Genomic DNA, 27479 nt, shown 5'->3' with positions numbered 1-27479 from the left:
CTTCTGAGCACTGAGAGGGGCTGAGGCTGGAAAATGGAGAAATATTTAACCAGACCGACAATGCAGAGAAGGTAACACACAAACGATAGGGAACTACATTGAGTGATTGACCCAGAGTGAAAATGCAGATCAGAGAAGTTAGAAGTCAACATGATGGCAAGGAACCTAGACGGAGGGGGTCACCATATAGAAAAATCTATTATCCTGATATCTGTACTCCTAGGAGGAGGGGTCACCATATACAGACATCTATTATCCTGATATCTGTACTCCTAGGAGGAGGGGTCACCATATACAGACATCTATTATCCTGATATCTGTACTCCTAGAAGGAGGGGTCACCATATACAGACATCTATTATCCTGATATCTGTACTCCTAGGAGGAGGGGTCACCATATACAGACATCTATTATCCTGATATCTGTACTCCTAGGAGGAGGGGTCACCATATACAGAAATCTATTATCCCAATATCTGTACTCCTAGGAGGAGTGGTCACCATATACAGATATCTAATATCCCGATATCTGTACTCCTAGGAGGAGGGGTCACCATATACAGAAATCTATTATCCCCATATTTGTACTCCTAGGAGGAAGGGTCACCATATACAGAAATCTATTATCCCGATATCTGTACTCCTAGGAGGAAGGGTCACCATATACAGAAATCTATTATCCTGATATCTGTACTCCTAGGAGGAGGGGTCACCATATACAGACATCTATTATCCCGATATCTGTACTCCTAGGAGGAGGGGTCACCATATACAGAAATCTATTATCCTGACATCTGTACTCCTAGGAGGAGGGGTCACCATATACAGAAATCTATTATCCTGATATCTGTACTCCTCCAGGGAGGGGTCACCATATACAGAAATCTATTATCCTGATATCTGCACTCCTAGGAGGAGGGGTCACCATATACAGAAATCTATTATCCCAATATCTGTACTCCTAGGAGGAGTGGTCACCATATACAGACATCTAATATCCCGATATCTGTACTCCTAGGAGGAGGGGTCACCATATACAGAAATCTATTATCCCCATATTTGTACTCCTAGGAGGAAGGGTCACCATATACAGAAATCTATTATCCCGATATCTGTACTCCTAGGAGGAGGGGTCACCATATACAGAAATCTATTATCCCGATATCTGTACTCCTAGGAGGAGGGGTCACCATATACAGAAATCTATTATCCCGATATCTGTACTCCTAGGAGGAAGGGTCACCATATACAGAAATCTATTATCCTGATATCTGTACTCCTAGGAGGAGGGGTCACCATATACAGACATCTATTATCCCGATATCTGTACTCCTAGGAGGAGGGGTCACCATATACAGAAATCTATTATCCTGACATCTGTACTCCTAGGAGGAGGGGTCACCATATACAGAAATCTATTATCCTGATATCTGTACTCCTCCAGGGAGGGGTCACCATATACAGAAATCTATTATCCTGATATCTGCACTCCTAGGAGGAGGGGTCACCATATACAGAAATCTATTATCCCAATATCTGTACTCCTAGGAGGAGTGGTCACCATATACAGACATCTAATATCCCGATATCTGTACTCCTAGGAGGAGGGGTCACCATATACAGAAATCTATTATCCCCATATTTGTACTCCTAGGAGGAAGGGTCACCATATACAGAAATCTATTATCCCGATATCTGTACTCCTAGGAGGAAGGGTCACCATATACAGAAATCTATTATCCTGATATCTGTACACCTAGGAGGAGGGGTCACCATATACAGAAATCTATTATCCTGATATCTGTACTCCTAGGAGGAGGGGTCACCATATACAGAAATCTATTATCCCGATATCTGTACTCCTAGGAGGAGGGGTCACCATATACAGAAATCTATTATCCTGATATCTGTACTCCTCCAGGGAGGGGTCACCATATACAGAAATCTATTATCCTGATATCTGCACTCCTAGGTAATATCTGTTTGTCCTGACATCCTTCCATCTCCATCTTTCCATTCTGCACCAGCTGACCTTTGTTAAAGGCCAGGGTCACCATAAAAAAAATATATTAATTGTAGACTGGACCATAGATTATAGACTACATGACCAATCTTCATTCCATGGAGTCTACTTTATGCTGCTTTCACACTGATCTGTCTTTCTTCCGCTTTTGCATTTAAAAAAAGCGGAAGAAAAATACAAGGCCATGAAATCTTACGAAACTGTTCACACCGATCAGTTGTTTTGTAACGTCAGCATTTTGTAAAATCCTGATTGCTGCATTCTTGGTGCATGTTTGGTTCAGTTAAAAAAAAAGCCTCAAAAAATACACCACCCCATTAAAATGAATGGAAAGCGCATCAAAAACGCAACCACGTTACACCTACTTTATCCACAGGTGCATAATGTGCCAGAATCGCGGAAAAATCAAGGAAAAAAAGCAGCAAACACATATGCATTTTTACTGCCTTATTGCCCAATTGTTGTTACATTTTTTGCACATTGTATGAAAGCATACATTTGTTGTACACTGTAATGCCCCGTACACACGGTCGGACATTGATCGGACATTCCCACAACAAAATCCATGGATTTTTTCCGACGGATGTTGGCTCAAACTTTTGTTTCTTAATTTATTCTGAGCATGCGTGGCACTTCGGATTTGTATACACACGATCGGAATTTCCGACAACGGATTTTGTTGTCGGAAAATTTTATAGCCTGCTCTCAAACTTTGTGTGTCGGAAATTCCTATGGAAAATGTGTGATGGAGCCCACACACGGTCGGAATTTCCGACAACAAGGTCCTATTGCACATTTTCCATCGGAAAATCCGACCGTGTGTACGGGGCATTAAACTTAAAAAAATAATTAATGCATTCACACATTTTTGCAGGATAAATGTGCATTTATTATTAGTTTTGTTTTATTATTTATTATTTTGAAGAATACATTTTAAATGTTTTGTTAGAAAAGTTCCAGCAATACGAGACATCAACGTACAGCATTAGTTCTCCAAATCACATATCCCCGGGGATACAAATGGCGGCTGCAGATATTTCTCTAGTTATCTATACGTACACTTCTTGAAGATTCTGTATATTGACAAGAAGGCTCAATAATCAGATTAGGAGTCTGTTGAGTCATTTTTATTTGTGTTGACTCTACACAAGGACCCATCGAAACGTTCTTCCTAACCCCTTCATGATGAAGGGAAAACCAATCATAACGCCTGAACACAGTTTTGCAACTTTGACTTGTGTTAGTATATTTGTATATCATCACTGCTTAGTGTATCCAGATGGATTATATTGTGTTTTTTTCAGAATAGATTGGACTTTAATTTGGTGGTAAATGGTAACGGATATCTACTGAATTATTTTTATTTTTTTATTATTATCAAAGGAAAACTGATCCCAAAACGGATATTTCTTGCTATTACCATAACTTACCACCAAAGAACAATCCAAAATAAATTCTCCTGCTTCTGACAATTGCAGTGATACCACATATGTGGACGTTTTGCATGTTCCGTAGTACGGACCAGAAACAATGGTGCTTATTTTGACCTTTTTTAACCTACCTAATTACACTGACCTTAACTCTAACACTGACCTAGATTAAACTGTCTTTAATATTATTATTAATAAGGTTACATAGTTAATGTGGTTGAAAAAAGATACAAATCCATCCAGTTCAACCCACAAATTTTTATTTTTATTATATTAATTTATTGTATTTTATTTCATATTATTATTATTATTATTATAGTTACATAGTTAATCTGTTTCACAAACCCATCCAGTTCAACCAACATATTATTATTACATGTATGTATTATTATTATTATTATTATTATTGTTGCATAGTTAATGTGGTTGAAAAAATACACAAATCCATGCAGTTTAACAAACAGATTATTATTATTATTATTATTATTATTATTATTATTATTATTATTATTGTTATATTTATTTATTTTATTTAATATTATTATCATTATTATTATTATTATTATTATTTTTATTATTAATATAGCTACATATCCATCCAGTTCAGCCAACATATTTTTATAATTATTATTATTAAATTTATTTATTTTATTTATTATTATTATTATTATTATTATTATTATTATTAATATTTTTATTATTTTTAATGTTACATAGTTAATCTTGTTAAAAAAAGACACACATCCATCCAGTTCTACCAACAGATGATGATGATTATTATTATTATTATTATTATTATTATTAGTATTATTTATTTATTTATTTTATTTATTATTATTATTTTATTTATTTATTTTATTTACAATATTTATTTATGTATTTTTTTTTTTTTTTACAGTTTCTCCTCTAGCATAGTACTGTATTCATTTCTCCATTCAGGAGGAGAAAACACACATAGGAGTGGGCTGAACAGTGATTGATCACTGTGATATCCAATCAGAGGTGCAAATACAGTGATCAGGTGATCGGGAACTGGGCCTCCCAGTTCCCGGTTGTTAGTACAAGACCCAGAACGCTCAGGGAGAATCTGGTCTTTGTGCTGGGAGTGTGCTGCACTGCACTACCAGCACAAACACAGCAGCATATATGTGCGGCCCCACGGATAACGACCCACTTCCATGAGGGTGCATATATGCATGCACTCGGTGGGAAAGGGTTAAACTGACCCTAAGTTACCAAACAGTGGGTACATACTGTCTATAGTCCAATAACATGACCCCTTCATTTGTATAGGCAGCCATCAATTTGCAGGGTTTGGCCCTCTAGGTTTACTCTTGAGTTAACCGCAAGTCCCAATGCTTATGACATTACTTGTGTTGGCCTATTCAATATGCTGTATCCTTTTTGTATACTAAGTCCAGACGCCTCATCACTTCAGATATATTAGGTTTCACATTAGCTTGCCATGTCCTAACAAGAATTTTTCTGGCTGCAAAAGTGTTGCTGTTTTTTTTTACTTATGGCATGTTGGTGGATGTCATGCATCGTGATTGACATAGATCTACAATGCTGGACAAAATGACTGACGGTGGATGCACATCGTGGGCCTTTTTTTTCCTGCCTGGTATGGATTGTATGGGAGAGCCCCATGCAAAAAAAAAAAGCATGAGGTTCATACCAGACCCTTATCAGGCCGGGGAAGAGGAGGTGAGGGTGCCTTGCCAAGGGAGATCCCACCTTGTCCCCATATTGTTGAAGACAAGGGCCTCTTCCCAAAACACTGGCCTGGGGGTTGTGGGGGTCTGTGGGCAGAGGGCATATTAGAATCAGGAACCCCCTTTTAATAAAAGGGGGGCTGTCAGGACCTGGATGACCTGCTGGTGGCACTGTGGTTACTAGAGCTGAAGGGCACAGTTCCAGTGGCCACCAGCAGGTGTCTCCCAGCAGAAAGCAGATCCCAGTAAGTGGGCTCCACCTGATGCTGGCTGCTGTGAAGGTATATAATCCCTTCCTTGACTTTTCAACAGTGCTTCAGTGTTAGGCCCCATGCACACTATTAGATTTTCTGCAGACTTTTGTCTTCAGATTTATCAAAACCTTGTAGTGCAAGGGCCTGCCTGATTGCATACACATTGAAACTCTTAAGGTTTGACTTCATATTATATGGTTTTGGTAAATCTGAAGATAAAAATCTGCAGAAAATCTAATAGTGTGTATGGGGCTTTAGCCTTATGCCTGCTTGTTGATTTTCTTGATCCCTGCCTTTTCCTGTATCCTGGCACCCCATCTCTCCATCTCTGTTCCCCTTGTTCCCAGTCCCTGTCCTGCTCATGCCCTGATTTTGAAAGCTTCAGCTCAATATATATAGTGTGTCATAGTTAGGTTGTTGGTTTAGTTGTACTTCACTGTCATGTTATTGTCGATACCTGGATCAACTGCTGGTGGCACTGCTGGGAAACACCCACTGGTGGCCAATGGAACTGTACCCTTCAGTTCTGGGAATCACAGTGCCACCAGCAGGTGATCCAGGTCCTGACAGGGCCCCCCAGATACTGGCCTCCATGTGAATAAGTAAGGAGTACATAGTACTTCTAATATTTCACTAAAAAATGTAAAGAGTAAATAAAAACAAATATATACATACATAAAGTCTACAGGCCTGGAAATATCAGTTTGTAAATGGATAGAAAACTGGCTAAAAGACAGAATTCAGAAAGTAGTGGTTAATGATTCTTACTCTGAATGGTCTAAGGTTATCAGTGGTGTACCCCAAGGTTCAGTGCTGGGACCCTTACTTTTTAATATCTTTATAAACGATATTGGGTCTGGGATCAAAAGTAACATTTTTATTATTATTATTAATATACGAGATTTATATAGCGCCAACAGTTTACTCATCGCTTTACAATGTATAAGGGGGACAACACAATTACAGTACAGTTCAATACAAAAGGTACAGCAGGGCCCTGCTCGTAGAGCTTACATTCTAAAGGGAGGGGGTGGTGGACAAAAGGTAATAGCTGCAAAGAATGATTTAATGGGGGTGGCTCAGGGACAGTTATGTGGGTGTGGGATAGGCTTTTTTGTCTTTGTCTTTGTCAAAGACATTTCTGTCTTTGCAGATGACACCAAGCTATGCAGTGGAATTATGTCCTTACAGGATGTCTCCAATTTACAAGCCGACCTCAATGCTCTGTCTAATTGGGCGACTATGTGGCAGATGAGGTTTAATGTTGATAAATGTAAAGTTATGCACTTGGGGGCTACGAATATGCATGTATCATACATACTAGGGGGGGGTCACAACTGGAGGAATCCGTGGTGGAGAAGGATCTGGGGGTTTTGGTAGCTCAATAATAGCATGCAATGCCAAGCTGCAGTTTCCAAAGCGAGCAAAGTCCTTTCTTGTATTAAGAGAGGTATGGACTCCAGAGAGAGAGATATCATTCGTACAAATCATTAGTAAGACCTCATCTGGAATATGCAGTTCAGTTTTGGGCACCAATTCTCAAAAAGGATATCGGGGAACTGGAGAAAGTGCAGAGAAGGGCAACCAAACTGATAAGAGGCATGGAGGAGATCAGCTATGAGGAAAGATTAGAGGAACTGAATTTATTCTCTCTTGAGGAGAGGAGAATAAGGGGGGATATGATTAACATGTTCAAATATATAAGGGGTCCATATAGTGAACTTGGTGTTGAGTTATTCTCTTTACGGTCAACCCAGAGGACATGGGGGCACTCTTTACGTCTAGAGGAAAAGAGATTTCATCTCCAAATACGGAAAGTTTACTTCACAGTAAGAGCTGTGAAAATGTGGAATAGACTCCCACCAGAGGTGGTTCTGGCCAGCTCAGTAGATTGCTTTAAGAAAGGCCTGGATACTTTCCTAAATGTACATAATATAACTGGTTACTGACATTTATAGGTAAAGTTGATACAGAGAAAATCCGATTGCCTCTTGGGGGATCAGGAAGGAATTTTTTCCCCTGCTGTAGCTAATTGGAGAATGCTCTGCTGGGTTTTTTTTTGCCTTCTTCTGGATCAACTGTGGGTATAGAATTGAGTATATTGGATTGTACGATATTTTTTATTTTATTTATTTATTGTTTTTTAAGGTTGAACTGGATGGACTTGTGTCTTTTTTCAACCTGACTAACTATGTAACTATGTAACACAGACTTTAACGAGTCATTTGATTAAAATATAGATCTCCATCAATCATAAAGTCCACCACTCACTGACCTGCGAAAGAAAAAAACACATCTTGCTTGTCACATCCCTTGTGCTGAATGATGGCTCTGGAGGATGACAGGTGATATCATTGACCAGATATGGTCAGTGACATCACCCAGGAGGCCCAGCTGCTTTGTATATATCAGTTGTCATCAGCCAGACCTGTCATTCAGCGTGACTGAAGCAAATTAAAAGCCAACAAACAAACAAACAAATTGAATGGGTTATAAACAAAGGTTCTGCATCTCCCCAGGGATGCCATTGACCATGTGGACATGACCATATATGGTCAATGATGTTACTGGTATCCCATGACGTCATTGAACAAATATTCTCATGTCCATATATGGTCAATGATGTCACCCTGGAAGCAACACCACTTTGTATATGTCAGCTGTCATCAGCCAGACCTGTCATTTGGCATGAGGGAAGTGAACAAGATGTGTTCAGACTTATGTTTGGACTGAACATTCATCTCATCTCTAGTTGTGACTTATGTGGCCACTCAATGAAGACGGTGTCCAGATGCCTTTGGCCATAAAATTTTTGTCTGTTTCTACTAACAAATGCTGAACAGAGATGAATTATTTCTTATTCGTGTTTGTATGTTCTCAGGGGGATGGAGCTGAGTGTGCTGGTGTTGCTGTTGGTGGTCCCTGCATCTCTTGCACAGGAAGGTAGGTGGTAGAACCTGTGTATACTTACTGCTAGTGGAAATCAGTCATGTGTAATATTCCATCTTCTCTGCTTTTCAAACACTCCTCTGCTTTTCCATTTGTCCTTTAATTAAAGAGGTTCCAAAGAGAAGAGCTTGGCTTATTCCCAGCCCCCCACCCATCCCCGACCCCACCAGTAGGATGCTCTGCTCACAGAATTACAGCCCTTAAATCTCTGGGTTCCATTAGAGAGCCAGGACTGGGTGAGGTCTGAGCCATGACCTGCAATTCACTGCACAGAGACAGCAATAACACCTGACAGGGGGTCTAATCATTCTCCACTCTGTCCAAAATAAAAAAAGTTTTGCATTCAGTTATACTTTAGCTGCCATTGACACCCATTTGCAGTATGTAGTGTGAGTGGAGTGATGGGTTGGTATTGGACAAGTTTTGGGGTCGGCTATCCAGTGCAGCAATTCTCTGCATGGACTTTTGGAACCAGAAACAACTGAAAGTCATAAAGTTCCCCCAAAGTGTCCTTTTTTTTTTTTATTTTTTTAATCCTACTAAAAAATATTATTGAAAATGCAGCAGCATACATTGCCAACAAATACAGAACAGTGTAAGTTACAGTGGGAACACATCCGCCCCTAAGATCAAATTATGAAAACTAGTGACCACATTAGTACATTACCAAAACCAATATACATATAAAAAGAGAACCAAAGAAACATTTGTAGTTTGTTTTATGCACCCAGCACAGAGACCACACCACCACCTCTCAGGTTTACTATCATTATACCTCGCATTGAGGAAACAACCTAGCCATCATTGAGCCAAAGTAACCTGTCCATGGTTCAATCCCCGAAACATCTAACCACAGTGCCCATACCCTCTTGAATTTTTGTGCATTACCCCTATTTTGATAGATAAGCTTTTCCAATCGCAACAGCTCACCTATAACCCATCCCTATAACCCATTCCCTCATAGTAGAGGGATCTTCCGACTTCCAATGTATCATGATCAGCTTTCGTGCCTGGGCCAAGACTCTAAGCACAGCGTCTCTGGTGTGCACCTCCCAGTTGTACTCTTCCAATATACCCAATAGGCAGGTCCTTGGGTCTAGGGAAGGGTCACCTGAAACACTGAATTGACTCTATTCACCACCCCTGCCCAATAGGCATGCAGTTTCAGGCAGCGCCACAAAAGGTGAATTAAGTCCCCGTGGTCTTGCTTACAAGTAGATTTGATTTGTAAACCCATTAGGTGTAATCTGTGAGGGGTAAAATACACCCTCAAAAGAATATACAGTTGAGTTAGCCTTTGTGATATATTTAATGAACACGTTGCACTGCCTGAAATGCCTCCTCCCATTGGTCTACATCCATTTGGCCAACATCACGTTCCCATCGTTCCATCACCCTTAGGGGTAGCCACCCCATATAATATTGGAAAAGCATGGCATAACTTTATGAGATAAAGCCTTTGGCCCTAATGAGACGGAAAAATGGAGTGACTGAGGAGTTACTCTGTGCTCTAACTGCATGTTGTAGCTGCCCCCAAAGTGTCCTTAACTTGTTAAATTAGATAGAAGACAAATCATTTTCAGAGTGTGAAAGGGTTAGACCCTGTGACATGTTTTCATGTTTCCCTTATGGGCAGAATGAACAGTCAGTGGTTGTAAACCCTTCCCTATCCCCAGTGCAGTGACTATCCTCAGGTGATGCACAGAGATGAAGAAAACCCCCCTACATAAGTTGTACCCTGTTTATCTGCAACCCTCGACAGTCGTTCAAAGTGTACAGACCAAAATATATTTCTCAGCTCCAGAAGGCAGGTGAGGATCTGATGACACACACTGAAAAGCATAGAGCAGAGAGCTGAGTATAATCTGAGACCTGAGTGGAAGGAATGGGCACACCCTCTGCAGCATAGTCTCATAGGGAAGACTGCTCAGCTGAAGCTGTCAATCTTATTTTTAAATAAACATTAACGCATATTATGTGAGAGACAGTAGCCACAAATATTGTTCAGTGGCTGGACTGAATGAAATTAGCTTACCTAAGCTGCAATTTAAGAGGGAGAGACAAGGTAGGTTTTATATTGAAATAGGCAATATAGTGTATTATCTGAGATACAACAGCCACAAACAGAGGCGTAACTAAAACCTTTAGGGTCCTGGTGCAAGAAACCATGAAGGGCCCCCCTGATCCCACGGCCCTTCTCTTCAAGCCCAACGCCCTTCCCATTGATTCCAGGGCTCTTTACTCCTGTCATGGGGCCATTTATTACAGTCCCACAATGGGACCCTTTCACATGTTCTGCAGCTGGCCACCTTCCTGCCATCTTGGTCCCCCCACGGTGGCAGAACATCAGGGCCAAGTCGCAAGTGCAACCTTTGTGACCCTGGTAGTTCTGCCACTGCCCCACCCCCTTTCCTGTCCCTTGTTAGTTAATCAGTGGATGCTTTAAGTAGTACATAGTAGAGGCATATGACAATTGAGGGGTTGATTGTTAGCCACCCGCTTGTCAGCACTATTCATAGTGATACCTGATGCTCATGTCCCCACTCGGTTGTCACAGTCTCCATGCTTTTAAGTCCCTCCCATATAATCCTGCACCCCCTGCCTCTGTTGTTGCCCGGCACATATGAAGTTATATGCTTTCAGTGAACTCTTCGGCTCAAACTCAGCATTCAGAATGTTTCTCTAAATGCTTCACTGTGTGATCTGGAGCCGGCCAACAGCACTTCCGGGGGCACCAGGGGAGCATACAGAGGGGCCTGGGCAACAAGAGGAAAAGAGCGGTGTAGGCAGCATTTACTAAATCCAATCAGCTGTATTTTTCTACAGCAGCTGAATAACAGCAGGAGGGGGGTGAGGAGAAGCTGTCTTTCAGCTGCTGCAGGTAAATATAGCTGATTGTTCCTCTTGCTACCTAGGCCCCCTGAAGCATGAGTGGGGTCACAATTGCGACCCCTGTGACACCAATTGCTATGCCCATGACCACAAATAATTTTTAGCGCCAGAGCATCAGAATAGGCTGCAAACCCTGATGTGCACCACAGGATTTTCCCTGCAGTAAACATTAGAAATTTAGCAGTGGAGGTCCAGCTGTGGAAATTGTGGGCCACCTTTTCAAGGCCAGAGCACTGGAAAAACGGTGCAACATTTAAGACACAAAGCTAAATTTATCTTGCAGTTAACATAGAAATGTGGCAGCTGTAGAAATATTGTGAAGCAATCTTACAGTGCCAGGTCACTGGAACAGGCTACAAACTTTGAGGAGCAACACAGAACTTATTCTGTAGCAGACATTATGGGGATCCTGCAATCATCAAGAAATAAGGCAAATAAGTTCTTTTGCAACAACTCCTCAAAGTGCAGCATTTTGGGCTCTTTCTAGGATGGTGGCATTTTACCATTGTATCTTTGTATCAATGATTTTTGCTGCAATACTGTGCTGTGTAATACTGACACATAGATGAAGGGGGTGCTGTTTGGCCTCCAAAATGCATTTTCTTTTCTTGTTGTTACAATGCTTGTCATTCGTGGATTTTTAAATTCCTACTAGGACTTTTAACATGTCTGTTTGGCTTTCCTTCTGGTTCAAATGCAACCCGACAACTGGTGCAAAATCTTGGAAATCACAGCACATTTCCCTATTAACACCACGGCCATAGAATCCAACTATAAATTATTAATGCAGTGGTATATGGTCCCCCAAAGATTGGCTAAATTTGTCCTCACACTGTCCGAGAAATGTTTTTTTGACCGCCAAATGCCTGGGACCCTCTTGCACATCTGGTGGGAATGCCTTCAAATTAAGCATTTCTGGAAGGGAGTCTACCTAATAGTATATACCTTGAAAGGCAAGGGTATGTTTAAGTCACCAAAGGAGGCTTTACTGAACCTAAAATGACTGGACTGTACTACTAGACAGTCTTGCCTCTTGACATTTTTGTTTACGGCAGCCAGACAGACATTGATGAAAATGTGGTGGTCTTCCACACCAACAATCGCCTAGGTGAAACAGAAAATTATGTGGTACATGACCCAAGAAAAATGACACGACTCAAAAGTTTGAATATACTTGGTCCCCATGCATAGAGTTCTACCCTCCTACAGGCATTGATAGGTCCGTGATATTCCTGAAGAGAAATGGCACTGTTGGCCTTGCCTCACGATCTTCGTGCTTGACCTCTTCCTTGGCATTTTGATATGTTAAAAAATAAAAAAAAAAACCTTTAGAGTTTAAAACCACTTTGATGAATGTGGAGCCAGTTTATATTCCTGATTATGTTAGGAATCCTATGCTTTACAAATGAGGTCTATAAACAATATTTTAGCTGAACTTTTGGAGATTATATTAATAATAATATAAATAATCATAATCACCATCCTAATAATAATACTTATATTATTATTATTTTTAAAATAATAATTATTATTTTAGGTCGATAAATAATATTTTAGCTGAACTTTTGGAGATTATATTAATAATAATATAAATAATCATAATCACCATCCTAAAAATAATATTTTTCTTATTATTATTTTTAAAATAATACTTATTATTTTAGATTATTAAATTATTATTATTATTTATTATTGGTTATCATTTGTAAATAAGAAGATGGAAAATGTAAGCTACCAAAACACATTTGTTTGTTTTCTTTTCATACACCATACTGGATCTGAAAACAACATCTCTATACACAAAATAAAAATAAATATAATGATCTTCTGAGATATACAGTATGAGTGTATGTAATTATTTTTATGTTGGATTCTATCATCTATCAATAAATTCTGAGTTTATTGCATCTAAGCTTTGATAAGTATCAGTAATGAGTTTTCTCCATTTCCTTCCCTAGACTTGGAAGGTAAAATGTTTGTCTTCCCCAAAGAAACCAACACAGCTTATGTCACTCTAACACCTACAATTACAGAGCCATTGCAGAAAGTCAGCGTCTGTCTACGTATCTACAGTAAACTGTCACGCCAGTATCCTCTCTTCTCTTTATCTACTCCAACATACAGAAATGCTTTTCTAATCAGGTTCCAGGCTCCAACCACCTATACTGTATACATAAACCGTGGAAGCGTTGTTTTCAAGAGGGATTCAGAGCCTCTAGACTGGAGCCATATCTGTGTGGCCTGGGACTCGAAAACTGGGGTGGTCCAACTTTGGGCCAATGGGAAGAACTCCACCAAAGGATATATTTGGGGACAGTCTTCTATCGCAGTTAAAAGCAGCATTATTCTGGGACAGGAACAAGATGCTTTTGGTGGAGGTGTTAATGCTTCTCAGTCATTGGTTGGTGAAATAAGTGATGTCCACATGTGGGATTATGTCCTGACACCAGAAGACATACAAAAGGTCATATCTGGTGATCACCATGGAAATGTCATTAATTGGAAGTCTCTACTCTATGAAATGAAAGGGGATGTTCTCCTCCAGCCTACAAATTTGCGTAAGTCTTTCATCTTATCTATATACACTTTAATTATTAAGATCCACCAATTTTAAGTACAGAATTACACTGAAAATTATGATTTATTTGTTTTGCACATCAACAAGGAGAGATTACAATGATCATTATAAGTGAAAATCACACAAGAAATTAATGTTCTCATGGAGTAACTAGAACATTCGAAAGTTGTAACCTAGATTCCTAATGAGAGTTTTTTTGGGGGCTAAAAACTGGATTTTTTTGTTACTCATCGTAAAATGCCTTTCACTGAGTTTATTGACGGACACAGCTGCTTCTTCTTTATCTATAAGAGAAATAAAAGTTTCTTCTTGTGATTTTATAATTTTGCTAAAATCTTTTTCTCAGCTTGAAACAAAATACTGGTAAGAAATAATACAACACAAGATACACATAATCTCTATACCAAATTCATTCTTTCTGTGTTCTGTGTTGCTCTATCAGTGGTAGAAAAATGAAATCTAAAAGATTATTGGAGTAAGTATCAAAGGTACAATTGTCATTTGATATTTTAGGGGAACCTGCAAGCATTAGCATACCAATGAAATTATGTCATTATTAAAGCTGATTTCCAAAAATGTAGCCACTTTGTAAAAAGTGAAGGCACACTATGAATTAAGTCCAATTAGGTGCATGCCACCTCCTGAACTTACTGTATCTCCATTATTCATATCTGACAGCTTTATGGCTCTGCCAGAAAATACACTGAGTAACTAAGACTGTGAGAGGGGAGAGAAGCACACAGAGCAGCAATGCCCCCCCTCCCCCTTCTGTGGCCCATTCAGAGAAGCCTTTGTATTTTCTGAATGTGTTTACAGAATACAAAGGCTTCTGTGATTGGGCAGGAGGAGTGAAGGGGCAGCCATTACAGCTGCAGGTGACTCTACTGTTGAAGTGGCTGAGAGCTGAAGCATCAGTGTCAGGCTCCCAGAACTACAGCGATAGTTGTCTTTCGGTAGTACCAAAAAGCTGCCCAATGTAAAAAATAGCAATACGTCCAGGAGATGTCATGCATCTTGTTGGACTAACTTATAGTGTGCATTCACTTTATACAAAGAAGCTGAATTTCTAAAGTTTAGCTTTATTAATACATTCATGAATGTGCCAGTCAGATTTTATACCTGAAAGTGTTAGGACTCCTATACTTCTACATGTGAGACCTCCACTTTTAATAAAACGTGAACAGAACATTTAGAAAGAAGTCATACCCTTCATTGGCTCTCTTGGAAGATGAATGGGCCGATGCACATTAGCTTCTGAATGTAAACCAAATATTTATAAACAAAATAAAATGGAATCTACTAATCTCTATGAGATATATGAGAGTATCCAGTAGTTTTTTTTTAATTTTAGATTCTAACATCTATAAATACATTCTGAGTTCATTGCTAATCAGCTAAAACTTTGATGTGTAGCAAGCAGTAATGATCTTTGTCTGTTTCCTTCCCTAGACATGGAGGGTAAAATCTTTGTCTTCCCCCGTGAAGCCAACACATCTCATGTCATTCTGAGACCTACAATCACAAGGCCATTGCAGAAAGTCAGCGTCTGTCTACACTCTTATTCAGATCTTTCACGCTCCTATACGGTCTTCTCTCTTGCTACTCCCGGGAAGGACAATGCCTTTATAATCAGCATACAACCTCCACACACTTGTTCTGTACATATCAACCAGGAAGTCATTAGTTTTAAAACAGACTCTGAGTCTTGGAGACACACCTGTGTGACCTGGGACTCCGACACTGGAGTGGTCCAACTTTGGGTCAATGGGAAACTCTACCCAGAAGGAGTCTCCATGAAAGGATCTTCTATCGCAGCTGAAACCAGCATTATTCTGGGGCAGGAACAAGACTCTTTTAATATTTCTCAGTTATTGGTCGTTGAAATAGGTGACGTCCACATGTGGGATTATGTCCTGACTCCAGAAGACATCAAGATGGTCATCTCTGGTGATCTCCATGGAAACGTCATTAACTGGCTAGCTCTAGACTATGAAATCAAAGGCAACGTTCTTGTCCAGCCTAAACACCAGCGTAAGTCTGTCATCTGTCTTTTTAATTATTAAGATTCTCCAACTGTGAGTACATAATTGCATTGAAATAATGATATACTGTATTTGCCCATGAATAATGAGAGGTGACAATCACAACTGTAAGTGAAATATGCCCCAACAAAAAAACAATGTTCTCATGGAGTAACAAGAAAAACAAAAAATTGTGAACAAGATTCCGAATTATAAAAACATGTTTTTTGTGAATTCATAATCCATTTACAATCTTTCTTGTAAAGTCAACACATTATACTGAACTATAAGTAGGGATGAGGTTCAGGATCCCCGCTGCCTTGAGTTTGCCAGAATCACAGCTTGAAACCCAAAGCTCCAAAACACTCAACAGCCCAAATCTAATGGCACCTGTGCATATATGATCCCTCAGGGGACTGTAGCTCCATGCCTAACACTCAGAAAGCTACATTTGAAGCAAAATGGAGAAATTTTAGCACCATAGACTCCAATAAATGCACATCTTTTTTACCTGCAAAGGTGAACTTAACCTTTAAAATGTCAGCAAAGCCTTTGAATGTAAATTGAATCCCCTTTATTGGTGAACTGAGTTGGTGGAAAATGTAAGCTTGTAAGAGACCTGGATTGGACAGTGGTTGCCACCAAGCTGGTCCAGGTCCTGCTTCTTCCCCGGATAGGATACGCACATACCTATTTTTTTGGAGATACCCCCATATTGTGTTACTCACTGTCCTGACCTGACCTGGGTTTCTAACATATTCTTGGCCTAAGGCCTGTTAACTGGAATAAAGAATGTCCAAATGCTTTTCAATGCTTTACTGCATCAAAATTGGCACACACTAGATAACATCTTTCTCATGACACACAGTATCAGTGCAAAACACTCGGTACCATAACACATTACCATAGTTTCCACCCATCTTCCCAGTCCTCTTTAGTGAGTCCCACAAATGTGGTTTCTCACACAAGGTGACAACTAGCTATAGCAGTAGAGAAGTTTACACCAACCAGCACTAACTGGTCCAAAGGCTAGTCTTCATCAGAGCTCCTGAAGATGGAGATAGATTTTACTGTGTGTTAGTGCCAGGTCATGGTCCTCAGGCTCTCACCACCAGGAGGTGAGCAATCTGGGGACCGTAAACAGATATAGCAGGTAGGGATCAAGCAGACGTGTAGTCAGTAAACAAGCCAAAGGTTGGTAACAAACTTTAAATCTGTCAAACAGCAAGTGCAGAAACATGGTTTAATAAGGAAGTTCATGGGAGGAGCAAAGAGTTCAAGGTTCACCAGAAACAAGATACAAGGCAATGTTATCCAAGGGATCAGACAGGGAGCTACCTAGCATCTCAGGTGGAACATCAACAAGAGCTACAAACACAATGGGGAATTTTCCTCTTAGTGGGACTTTGTAGGGCAGGGATCTCAAGACATTACATCAAAATTATAAACAATGATTTTTATTTATCAAAAAGTTTTAAAAGACATGACAAATATTTAAAAGGAAAAGAAAACTGGATGCCAAAGTTTCAAATGATGATGATACAACAATTATACATAACCAATTTTCAAAGATACCCTTAACTCCACAAAAGCTGTTTCAGCAAGAAAAAGCTGTACAGTGAAAGCCGACGCGTTTCGAGGTTTTATGAATGTTGAGACCTCTTCTTCAGGGGCTGATGGTGAGGTATAATGTCTGTCTAAAGACTTTTTATAAAGCAGAGAAGAAAGAGAAGCAAAAAAGCAGAGTAAACAACACCGTATGCACCAAACATAATATAGTATACAAATATATTTACATAGCATGAACACCATGGTGTGATACAAAAAATGTTCTAACCGTGTTGTTCCTTGATCAGCATCAAGTAGCATCCAGTTTAAAAATAGAGGGTCAGTGGGCTGTCAGAGCTAAAAGCCATCGCTATCACTAAAGGACCTAATGCGTCCACAACCCTGGACACGACACAAAGGGCGTCCTACCCACCAGCTTGTGACACTATAGATGTAGGTTGTTGTAGAGTATTATTGTTCACTAAAAGGAAAAGAGAACAATGTGGTAACAGAGTATCCCATATAGGAGGAAAAGGACAAAGTTGTGTCTTGTTCAACACGCACCTACTGGAGATTAGCAGGGCTAGATGTGTGCATTTTTTACATACCTGTCGACGCATATAGGGTGAATTACCCCTATGCAGACTAAAATGAAGGTATCAATTCGACCGTGTGTGGGCTTCATCGGACCTGCAGCGGACCTTTTCTGTCAAAAATGTGATGGACTTTAGCTAGATTTGGAACATGTTTCAAATCTTTACGATGGACTCGAGTCCGGTCGAAAAATCTGCTCGTCTGTATGCTAGTCCGACGGACGAAAACTGACGCTAGGGCAGCTATTGGCTACTGGCTATCACCTTCCTTATTTTAGTCAGCTCGTACATCATCACGTACGAATCCATCGGACTTTGGTGTGATCGAGTGTAGGCAAGTCTGTTCATTAGAAAGTCCATCGAAAGTCCATCGTAACTCTGTCGAAAGTCTGTTGGAAAGACCGTCGGACCTTTGATGCCGAAAAGGCCGCCCGTGTGTACACGGCATAAGATTTATCATTGTATCTCTTTTAAATGTAAGATTCTAGCTAAAATAATTAAATTCTGGACCCAAAGCTTTGACATCTATCAGTAATGAGTTTTGTCTGTCTTCTTCCCTAGACTTGGAGGGTAAAGTCTTCATCTTCCCCAAAGAAACCAACACAGCTCATGTCATTCTAAGACCTACAATTACAAAGTCATTGCAGAAAGTCAGCGTCTGTCTACGTTCCTACAGTGAACTTTCCCGTCCCTATTCTTTGTTCTCTATGGCTACTCCAAGATACGCTGATGCCTTTCACATCTACTTCCAGCCTCCATACACCTATCAGGTATTCATAAATAATGTAGCGACTTCTGTTGCACCAAACTGGAAGCCTTTTTACTGGAGGCACATCTGTGTGACCTGGGATTCCAGCTATGGAGGGGCCTTGTATCTTTGGCTCAATGGAAAGCTCTCCTCTGAAAGGCCTTACATGAGACAATATTATTATAATGCTTTTTATATGGATTCTGAAAGCAGTATTGTTCTGGGACAGGACCAAGACTCTTTTGGTGGAGGTTTTGATGCTAACCAGTCATTGGTTGGTGAAATAAGTGACGTCCACATGTGGAATTATGTCCTGACTAAGGAAGACATCCAGAAGGTCCTCTCTGGTGATCTCCATGGAAATGTCATTAATTGGAACTCGTTACATTGTGAAATTAAAGGGGAAGTTCTTGTCAAGCCCGAACCTCAACGTAAGTCTATCATCTTACTATATACACCTTATTAATTAATAAGATCCTTCAACTTTCAGTACAGAATTACAATAAAGAAGACTTTATGTGCCATGCACATCAGCAATAAGAGGTCACAATGACAATTAGAAGTGACAGATGGTCATAATGCTGTAGGATTGTGGCTTCGAAGACTGAGGTCCACATTGAGTCCATTACCTCTTGTGTCAAACAAAATTATCATTTGCAGGTCATAATTTTTCTATTTCCTGAAATGGAAAAGGTTCCTTTTAAGTGGTTTTAAAGGGTGAAGGTTTTTTACCTTCATGCATTCATTTTTATCTTCAGTGTGCAGCCCTCCTTATACTCAGCTGAGCCTAATCCTGATAAAGCAATGTGCACAAGAGTAAAAGCTCTCCCGGGTCTCTCCCTCTCATTGGCTGAGACACAGCAGCAGGAGCCATTGGATTCTGCTGCAGTCAATCACATACTGTACAGTGAGGAGGGAGGAGGCCACGCTCTGTTTGTCTCATAGACACAAAGAGGCAGCTCAAAAGCAAGTACACATGAGTGCTCCCAGAGCAAGCAGTTTGCTTTGGGAGCACTCAGCAGGGGGGAGGTGTCAGGAGCACAGGTGGGGGGACCAGAGAAGTGGAAGATCGGGGCTGCTTTGTGCAAAACCATTACGCAGAACAGGTAAGTATAACTAAATATTTATTATTGAAAAAAATCTGAACTTTTACAAGAGCTTTAACCCCTTCCATACCGGGCAGCCCCCCCCCCCCCCCTTCCTGCCCAGGGCAATTTTCAGCTTTCAGCACTGTTACACTTTGAATGACAAGAAGGGGTAACATAGAGCAAAACGGCTTTCTGGGGTCACTTTTTGAGAAAAAAATCCATATTTAATCTACAAAGAAGCATCAAAGCAGGTCCAAGGGTCCCACAACCATTCAAAGGCAGTAGATCGGGTATTATAGGGCCGAATGTCCACTTCCAATAGGAGGCGATCCAACAATTGGCAGCAGGAGGTACTTGCAAGAGTAGCTTTCTGGCCTCTTTAAACACCGTAGATGGGGGAAGACCCAGCAAGTACATGGATGGATCAAGCAGAATTTTTACTTGATTTTTAAAAGATTAGTAACTAATGGCTTGATCTTTGGACATGTCCAAAAAATGTGATAGAGTGTTCCTGGTTGGTTAAACCACCTCCAGCAGCGATCTGGTATATCCGGATGGATAGTGTGTAAGAAGACAGGGGTATGGTACCAATAATATATGTAAACTGGTTGCTTTGACCTAACCAAGGATATAAAAAGTTACCTCCTCCCTAGTAGCAAGTGAACAAAAAGTGTGGAATTGGACTGTTTATAGGTACCTAATATCCATAAAAATGTATTTAAAAAGATGTTTTTTTAAAAAAAAACACAGTTTAAAATATGTTAACATACATGTGACATATTAATGTGTCTCTAATGTCAGTCTGAAAAACCTCAACTCGTTTCAACTCATAAAGAGTCTTCATCAGGAGTAAAACAAGTTCACATCACAGTCCCCTCCCTTTTACATCACAGTACTCCCTTTCACATCACAGCCCCCCCTTTCACATCACAGACCCCTTCCTTACATCAGAGTCCCTCCCGTTAACATCAGAGTCCCCCCAACATAACAATCCCTCTTGCAATCACAACCCTCCATTTCACAGCTCCCCCCTCCTACCATTGCAGCTGCTCCCTTCAGTCATGCCTCCATCACAGTGCTCCCTTCAGCCATGCCCCCATCACAGTCCTCCCTTCAGCCATGCCCCCATCACAGTCCTCCCTGGAGTCATGCCCCCATCACAGTCTCCCCTTTAGTCATGCCCTCCATCACAGTCCTCCCTTCAATCATGCTCTTCCCCATCACAGTCCTCCCTGCAGTCATGCCCCCCATCACAGGCCTCCCTTCAGTCATGCCCCCCATCACAGTCCTCCCTGCAGTCATGCCCCCATCACAGTCCTCCCTTCAGTCATGGCCCCCATCAGAGTCCTTCCTTCAGTCATGCCCCTCCCCATCACAGTCCTTCTTCAGTCATGCCCCCATCATAGTCCTCCCTTCAGTCTTGGCCCCCCATCAGTCATGCCCCATCACAATCCTCCCTTCAGTCATGCCCCGCCCCCATCACAGTCCTCCCTTCAGTCATGGCTAGAGTTGCCACCTCATCCCAGTCTTCCCTTCAGTCATGCCCCATCACAGTCCTCCCTTCAGTCATGCCCCTCCCCAATCACAGTCCTCCCTTCAGTCATGGCTAGAGTTGCCACCTCATCCCTTTAAACCCGGGCACATATGAAATAAATAGGTTCTGAGGCTAATTTAATGCAGATAATGCACCAATTGAGTTTAATTGCCACCTTAATCAGCCACAGAACCTGTGTAATTAATATTTGTTCAGTTTTAAAGGGATGAGGTGGCAACCCTAGTCATGCCCCCATCACAGTCCTCCCTTCAGTCATTCCCCCATCACAGTCCTCCCTGTGGTCATGCCCCCCACTACAGTCCTCCCTTCAGTAATGGCCCCCATCACAGTCCTCCCTGCAGTCATGGTCCCACATCAAAAACTATCCCTGCAGTCATGTCCCCCATCACAGTCCTCCCTGCAGTCATGGCCTCCATCACAGTCCCCCTGCAGTCATGCACCCCCCTTTCCCCCCTCCAATCACAGTCCTCCCTGCAGTCATGCACCCCCCCTCTTCCCCTCCAATCACAGTCCTCCCTGCAGTCATGTACCCCCCTTTCCCCCGCCCCCTCAAATCACAGCCCCCCCCTGCAGCTATGCACCCCCTTCTCCCCTCCCCCTCCAATCACATTCTTCCCTGAAGTTATGCACCCTCCTTTCCCCGCTCCTCCTCCAATCACAGTCCTCCCTGCAGTTATGCACCCCCTTTCCTCCTCCCCCTCCAATCACAGTCCTCCCTGCACAGTGCCCATTTTAATCTCTGCCTCCCCTGCATCCTATGTCTATTCTCTCATGCTTCAGCAGGTGAGCCCTGTTATGGACCATGGTATAGTTTGCAGCCTGTGTGTCCTGTGTATATTCTGTCATTTCTCCTGAGCAGCCGCCAATGTCAGTCTATTAGCAAGGCAGGGGGCGGGACGGCTGTAGACTGTGACAGAGAGCGAGAGACTCTACTTAATAACAAGCCGGTAATCGCCTGCTTGTTAATATAAGTTTGGCAGCTCTCGCTCTCTGTCACGATCTGCAGCCATCCCATCCTCTGCCTTGCTAATAGACTGACATCGGTGGCCATTTGGGAGAAAAGACAGAATACACACAGGACACACAGGCTGCCAGCTATACCGCGGTCCATGACAGGGCTCACCTCCTGCTCTGATGGCAGCCTGCTCGACAACAGGCCACGGATCGGTACCGGAGGTTGACGACCCCTGTCCTACAGTACCTGGTTGATTCTGCCTGCATGTCCTGACTTTCCCTCTGTGAGCTGACCACATATATCATGGCTGCTGAGCCATTAGATCATGGTCAGGATACGTGCCTCCATCATCTAGCTTCTCTCCTGTGCGTCTGTATGTCTCTGCAGCTCCCCTTCCTCCCCCTCCTCTCTTCCTGTCAGCTCCATAGTGTAGTTTGTAGTGGGTACACAATCTCCTCCCCTCCCATCTCCTTTCCTCTTCTCACTGCCCCTCCCCTCTCCTCTCCTCACAGCCCCTCCCCTCTCCTCCCCACCCCTCCCCTCTTGTCTCCTCACAGCCCCTTCCCTTCTCCTCACAGCCCCTCCCTCTCCTCCAGCCTTAATTCACTGACTATACTGTTTGCCTAAAACAGAAGGGGAATCTCGGCTCCTCCCACTTGGCTCTCTTAGATCGGGATACAGAGCAGAGAGAGGAGGTTTACCCCTAATGCAGGTGGTCAGTAGGGATGAGCCGAACACTCCCCTGTTCGGTTCGCACCAGAACATGCGAACAGGAAAAAAGTTTGTTCGAACACGCGAAAACCGTTAAAGTCTATGGGGCACGAACATGAATAATCAAAAGTGCTAATTTTAAAGGCTTATATGCAAGTTATTGTCATAAAAAGTGTTTGGGGACCCGGGTCCTGCCCCTGGGGACATGGATCAATGCAAAAAAAAGTTTTAAAAACGGCCGTTTTTTCAGGAGCAGTGATTTTAATAATGCTTAAAGTCAAACAATAAAAGTGTAATATCCCTTTAAATTTCGTAGCTGGGGGGTGTCTATAGTATGCCTGTAAAGGGGCGCATGTTTCCCGTGTTTAGAACAGTCTGACAGCAAAATGACATTTCGAAGGAAAAAAGCCATTTAAAACTACTCGCGGCTATTGCATTGCTGGTCCGACAATACACATAGAAGTTCATTGATAATAATGGCATGGGAATTCCCCACAGGGGAACCCCGAACAAAAAAAAAAAAAAAAAAAAAATGACGTGGGGGTCCCCCTAAATTCCATACCAGACCCTTCAGGTCTGGTACGGATTTTAAGGGGAACCCCGCGCCAAAAAAAAAAAAAAAAACAGCGTGGGGTCCCCCCAAAAATCCATACCAGACCCTTATCCGAGCACGCAACCTGGCAGGCCGCAGGAAAAGAGGGGGGGACGAGAGAGCGCCCCCCCTTCTGAACCATACCAGGCCACATGCCCTCAACATTGGGAGGGTGCTTTGGGGTAGCCCCCCAAAACACCTTGTCCCAATGTTGATGAGGACAAGGGCCTCATCCCCACAACCCTGGCCGGTGGTTGGGGGGTTTGCGGGCGGGGGGCTTATCGGAATCTGGAAGCCCCCTTTAACAAGGGGACCCCCAGATCCTGGCCCCCCCTGTGTGAAATGGTAAGGGGGTACCCCTACCATTTCACTAAAAAACTGTCAAAAATGTTAAAAATGACAAGAGACAGTTTTTGACAGTTCCTTTATTTAAATGCTTCTTCTTTCTTCTTTCTTCTATCTTCCTTCATCTTCTTCTTCTCGTTCTTCTGGCTCTTCTGGTTCTTCCTCCGGCGTTCTTGTCCAGTATCTCCTCCGCGGCGTCTTCTATCTTCTTCTCCTCGGGCCGCCCCACACCCATGGCATGGGGGGAGGCTCCCGCTCTTCTCTTCATCTTCTTCTCTTCTTCATCTCTGATGGTTCTTAAATAACGGGGGCGGGGCCACCCGGTGACCCAGCCCCCTCTGACGCATGGTGACTTGACGAGACTTCCCTGTGACGTCACGGGGAAATGCCACAGGGAAGTCCCGTCATGTCCCGTCTGTCAGAGGGGGGCGGGGTCACCGGGTGGCCCTGCCCCCGTTATTTAAGAACCATCAGACGAGGAGACGGCGTCACACAGTGGGAGCCTCCCTCCATGCAAGCATGGATGCGGAGCAGCCGGAGAAGAAAATGAAGAAGAGAAGAAGAGAAGAAGAGATGAAGAAGAAGATGAAGAAGAGAAGAAGATGAAGAGAAATGCGGGAGCCTCCCCCCATGCCATGGGTGCGGAGCGGCCGAGGAGAAGAAGATAGAAGGAGATGCTGGACGAGAACACCGGAGGAAGAACCAGAAGAGCCAGAAGAACCAGAAGAAGAAGAAGATGAAGGAAGATAGAAGAAAGAAGAAGCATTTAAATAAAGGAATTGTCAAAAACTGTCTCTTGTCATTTTTAACATTTTTGACAGTTTTTTAGTGAAATGGTAGGGGTAAGTACCCTCTTACCATTTCACACAGGGGGGGGCAGGATCTGGGGGTCCCCTTGTTAAAGGGGGCTTCCAGATTCCGATAAGCCCCCGCCCGCAGACCCCCACAACCACCGGCCAGGGTTGTGGGGATGAGGCCCTTGTCCTCATCAACATGGGGACAAGGTGTTTTGGGGGGCTACCCCAAAGCACCCTCCCAATGTTGAGGGCATGTGGCCTGGTACGGTTCAGGAGGGGGGGCGCTCTCTTGTCCCCCCTCCTTTCCTGAGGCCTGCCAGGTTGCGTGCTCAGATAAGGGTCTGGTATGGATTTTTGGGGGGACCCCACGCTGTTTTTTTGGGGTTTTTTTGGCGCGGGGTTCCCCTTAAAATCCATACCAGACCTGAAGAGTCTGGTATGGAATTTAGGGGGACCCCCACGTCATTTTTTTTTTAAATTTTGGTTCGGGGTTCCCTCTTGGGAATTCCCATGCTATTTTTATCAATGAACTTCTATGTGTATTGTCGGACCGGCAATGCAATAGCCGCGAGTAGTTTTAAATGGCTTTTTTCCTTCGAAATGTCATTTTGCTGTCAGACTGTTCTAAACACGGGAAACATGCGCCCCTTTACAGGCATACTATAGACACCCCCCAGCTACAAAATTTAAAGGGATATTGCACATTTATTGTTTGACTTTAAGCATTATTAAAATCACTGCTCCTGAAAAAACGTCCGTTTTAAAACTTTTTTTTGCATTGATCCATGTCCCCTGGGGCAGGACCCAGGTCTCCAAAAACTTTTTTTGACAATAACTTGCATATAAGCCTTTAAAATTAGCACTTTTGATTTTTCCCATAGACTTTTAAAGGGTGTTCCGCGGCATTCGAATTTGCCGCGAACACCCCAAATTGTTCGCTGTTCGGCGAACTTGCGAACAGCCAATGTTCGAGTCGAACATGAGTTCGACTCGAACTCGAAGCTCATCCCTAGTGCTCAGACACTATAGCTGGCTTCTGTGTTCTTCACCTATAGCAGCACCCTTTCCCATAAGGTTACCATAAGGTAGTCAGTTGCCCACAGGACTTATACACAATGCTATAGTCTCTGGCTACCATGTCAGGACTTTAATAAGCTGAGCAAAGCAAACAAGTACTTGTGGATGGTAGACAGGCAAGGTTCAGAATAGTCAGGGTCAAAATCCAAAGTCACAAGGCAGGTAGAGTTCAGAGAACAGTTGATATCCCATCCAAGGTAGTCAATGAGGTAATCCAATCTAGCAGGGCATACAAACAGGTAGCTTGATCAGGTATTACACACACTATCACAAACATGAGACTGTAGGCTTGGCTAGCTTAAATCTGGTTTGGTCTCCTCCCAGAGTCTGGCCACATCAATCACCTTGCAGGTGAACAGACAGACAAGGAGAAGGACACAGCCAAAACCAGGATGCTGAAATGAGGAGCAGGAGTGCTAGATGCTCCTGACAATATGACAGCCAGTTTATATACTCGGTGCTGTTAGTGCTCTTATACTTCTACAACTGAGATCTTCATTTTAATAAAAATTTAGAGGACATTTGGAGATCAAAATAACAGTCTTGACTAGATAATAGAGACAATGAAAAAAGGTGCCAAAACTCGTTCGCTACTGGATCTGAATTTTATTTCTAGCATCATCTATAAATAATTAATAATTTATTGTTCAGCATCTAAAGCTTTGATATGTAGCAGTGTCTGTTTTCTTCCCTAGGCTTGGAGGGTAAAGTCTTCGTCTTCCCCAAAGAAAATGACACAGATTATGTCATTCTAAGACCTACAATTACAAGGCCATTGCAGAAAGTCAGTGTCTGTCTACGTTCTTATACCGACCTATCCCGCCCCTATACTCCCTTCTCTCTTGCTACTCCCGGGAAGGAAAATGCCTTTCTCATCTACTTACAGCCTCCAAACATTTGTTCCATATATATCAACCAGGAAGTCACTAATTTTAAGACAGACTTGGAGTCTTTGGACTGGAGGCACATCTGTGTGACCTGGGACTCTGACACTGGAGTGGTCCAACTTTGGGTCAACGGGAAACTCTACCCCAGAAGAGGCTCCATGAAAGGGTCTTCTATCGCAGCTGAAACCAGCATTGTTCTGGGACAGGACCAAGACTCTTTTGGTGGAAAGTTTGATGATAAGCAGTCATTGGTTGGTGAAATAAGTGACGTCCACATGTGGGATTACGTCCTGACTCCAGAAGACATCAAGAAAGTAATCTCTGGCGAACACAATGGAAATGTCATTAATTGGGCATCTCTATACTATGAGATCAAAGGGGAAGTTCTTGTCCAGCCCAAATTTCAGTGAAAGCGAATGAGCTCATCATATACACTTCGTTCTCAAGATATCCCAACTGCTGCTTCTGAATTACAGTGATAATGATGATTTATTTGTCATCCCCATAAATAATGAGGGTTGACAATGACAATGATAAGTGAAAATCAAATAATCAATGAATCAATGATCTTATAGTGTAACTAAAACACATGAAAATTGTATACAGGATTCTAAATCATTGGAGTTTATATTTTCTCAATGGTAACATAATAGTCCTGGTTGTATAATCTTATAATCTTATAACAATATTAACATAAGCTATCTAAAATAAAATATATATA

At 42.2% G+C, this 27479-nt stretch overlaps 1 protein-coding gene across 1 annotated transcript; it reads left to right on the top strand.

The window, feature by feature from the left end:
• LOC141133780 (uncharacterized) lies at window positions 1-27479 on the top strand. The gene is made up of 6 exons (XM_073623336.1): window positions 1-71; window positions 8304-8365; window positions 13222-13821; window positions 15291-15872; window positions 18565-19182; window positions 26567-27479. The coding sequence occupies exons 1-6, from the start codon at window positions 34-36 to the stop codon at window positions 27166-27168; spliced, it is 2502 nt and encodes an 833-aa protein (XP_073479437.1). The 5' UTR covers window positions 1-33; the 3' UTR covers window positions 27169-27479.

This window comes from Aquarana catesbeiana, linkage group LG03 (assembly GCF_042186555.1).
Source record: "Aquarana catesbeiana isolate 2022-GZ linkage group LG03, ASM4218655v1, whole genome shotgun sequence".
Classification (NCBI taxonomy): domain Eukaryota; kingdom Metazoa; phylum Chordata; class Amphibia; order Anura; family Ranidae; genus Aquarana; species Aquarana catesbeiana.
The sequence above is the reverse complement of the archived record's forward strand: the minus strand, read 5'-3'. Positions and strand labels throughout refer to the sequence as shown.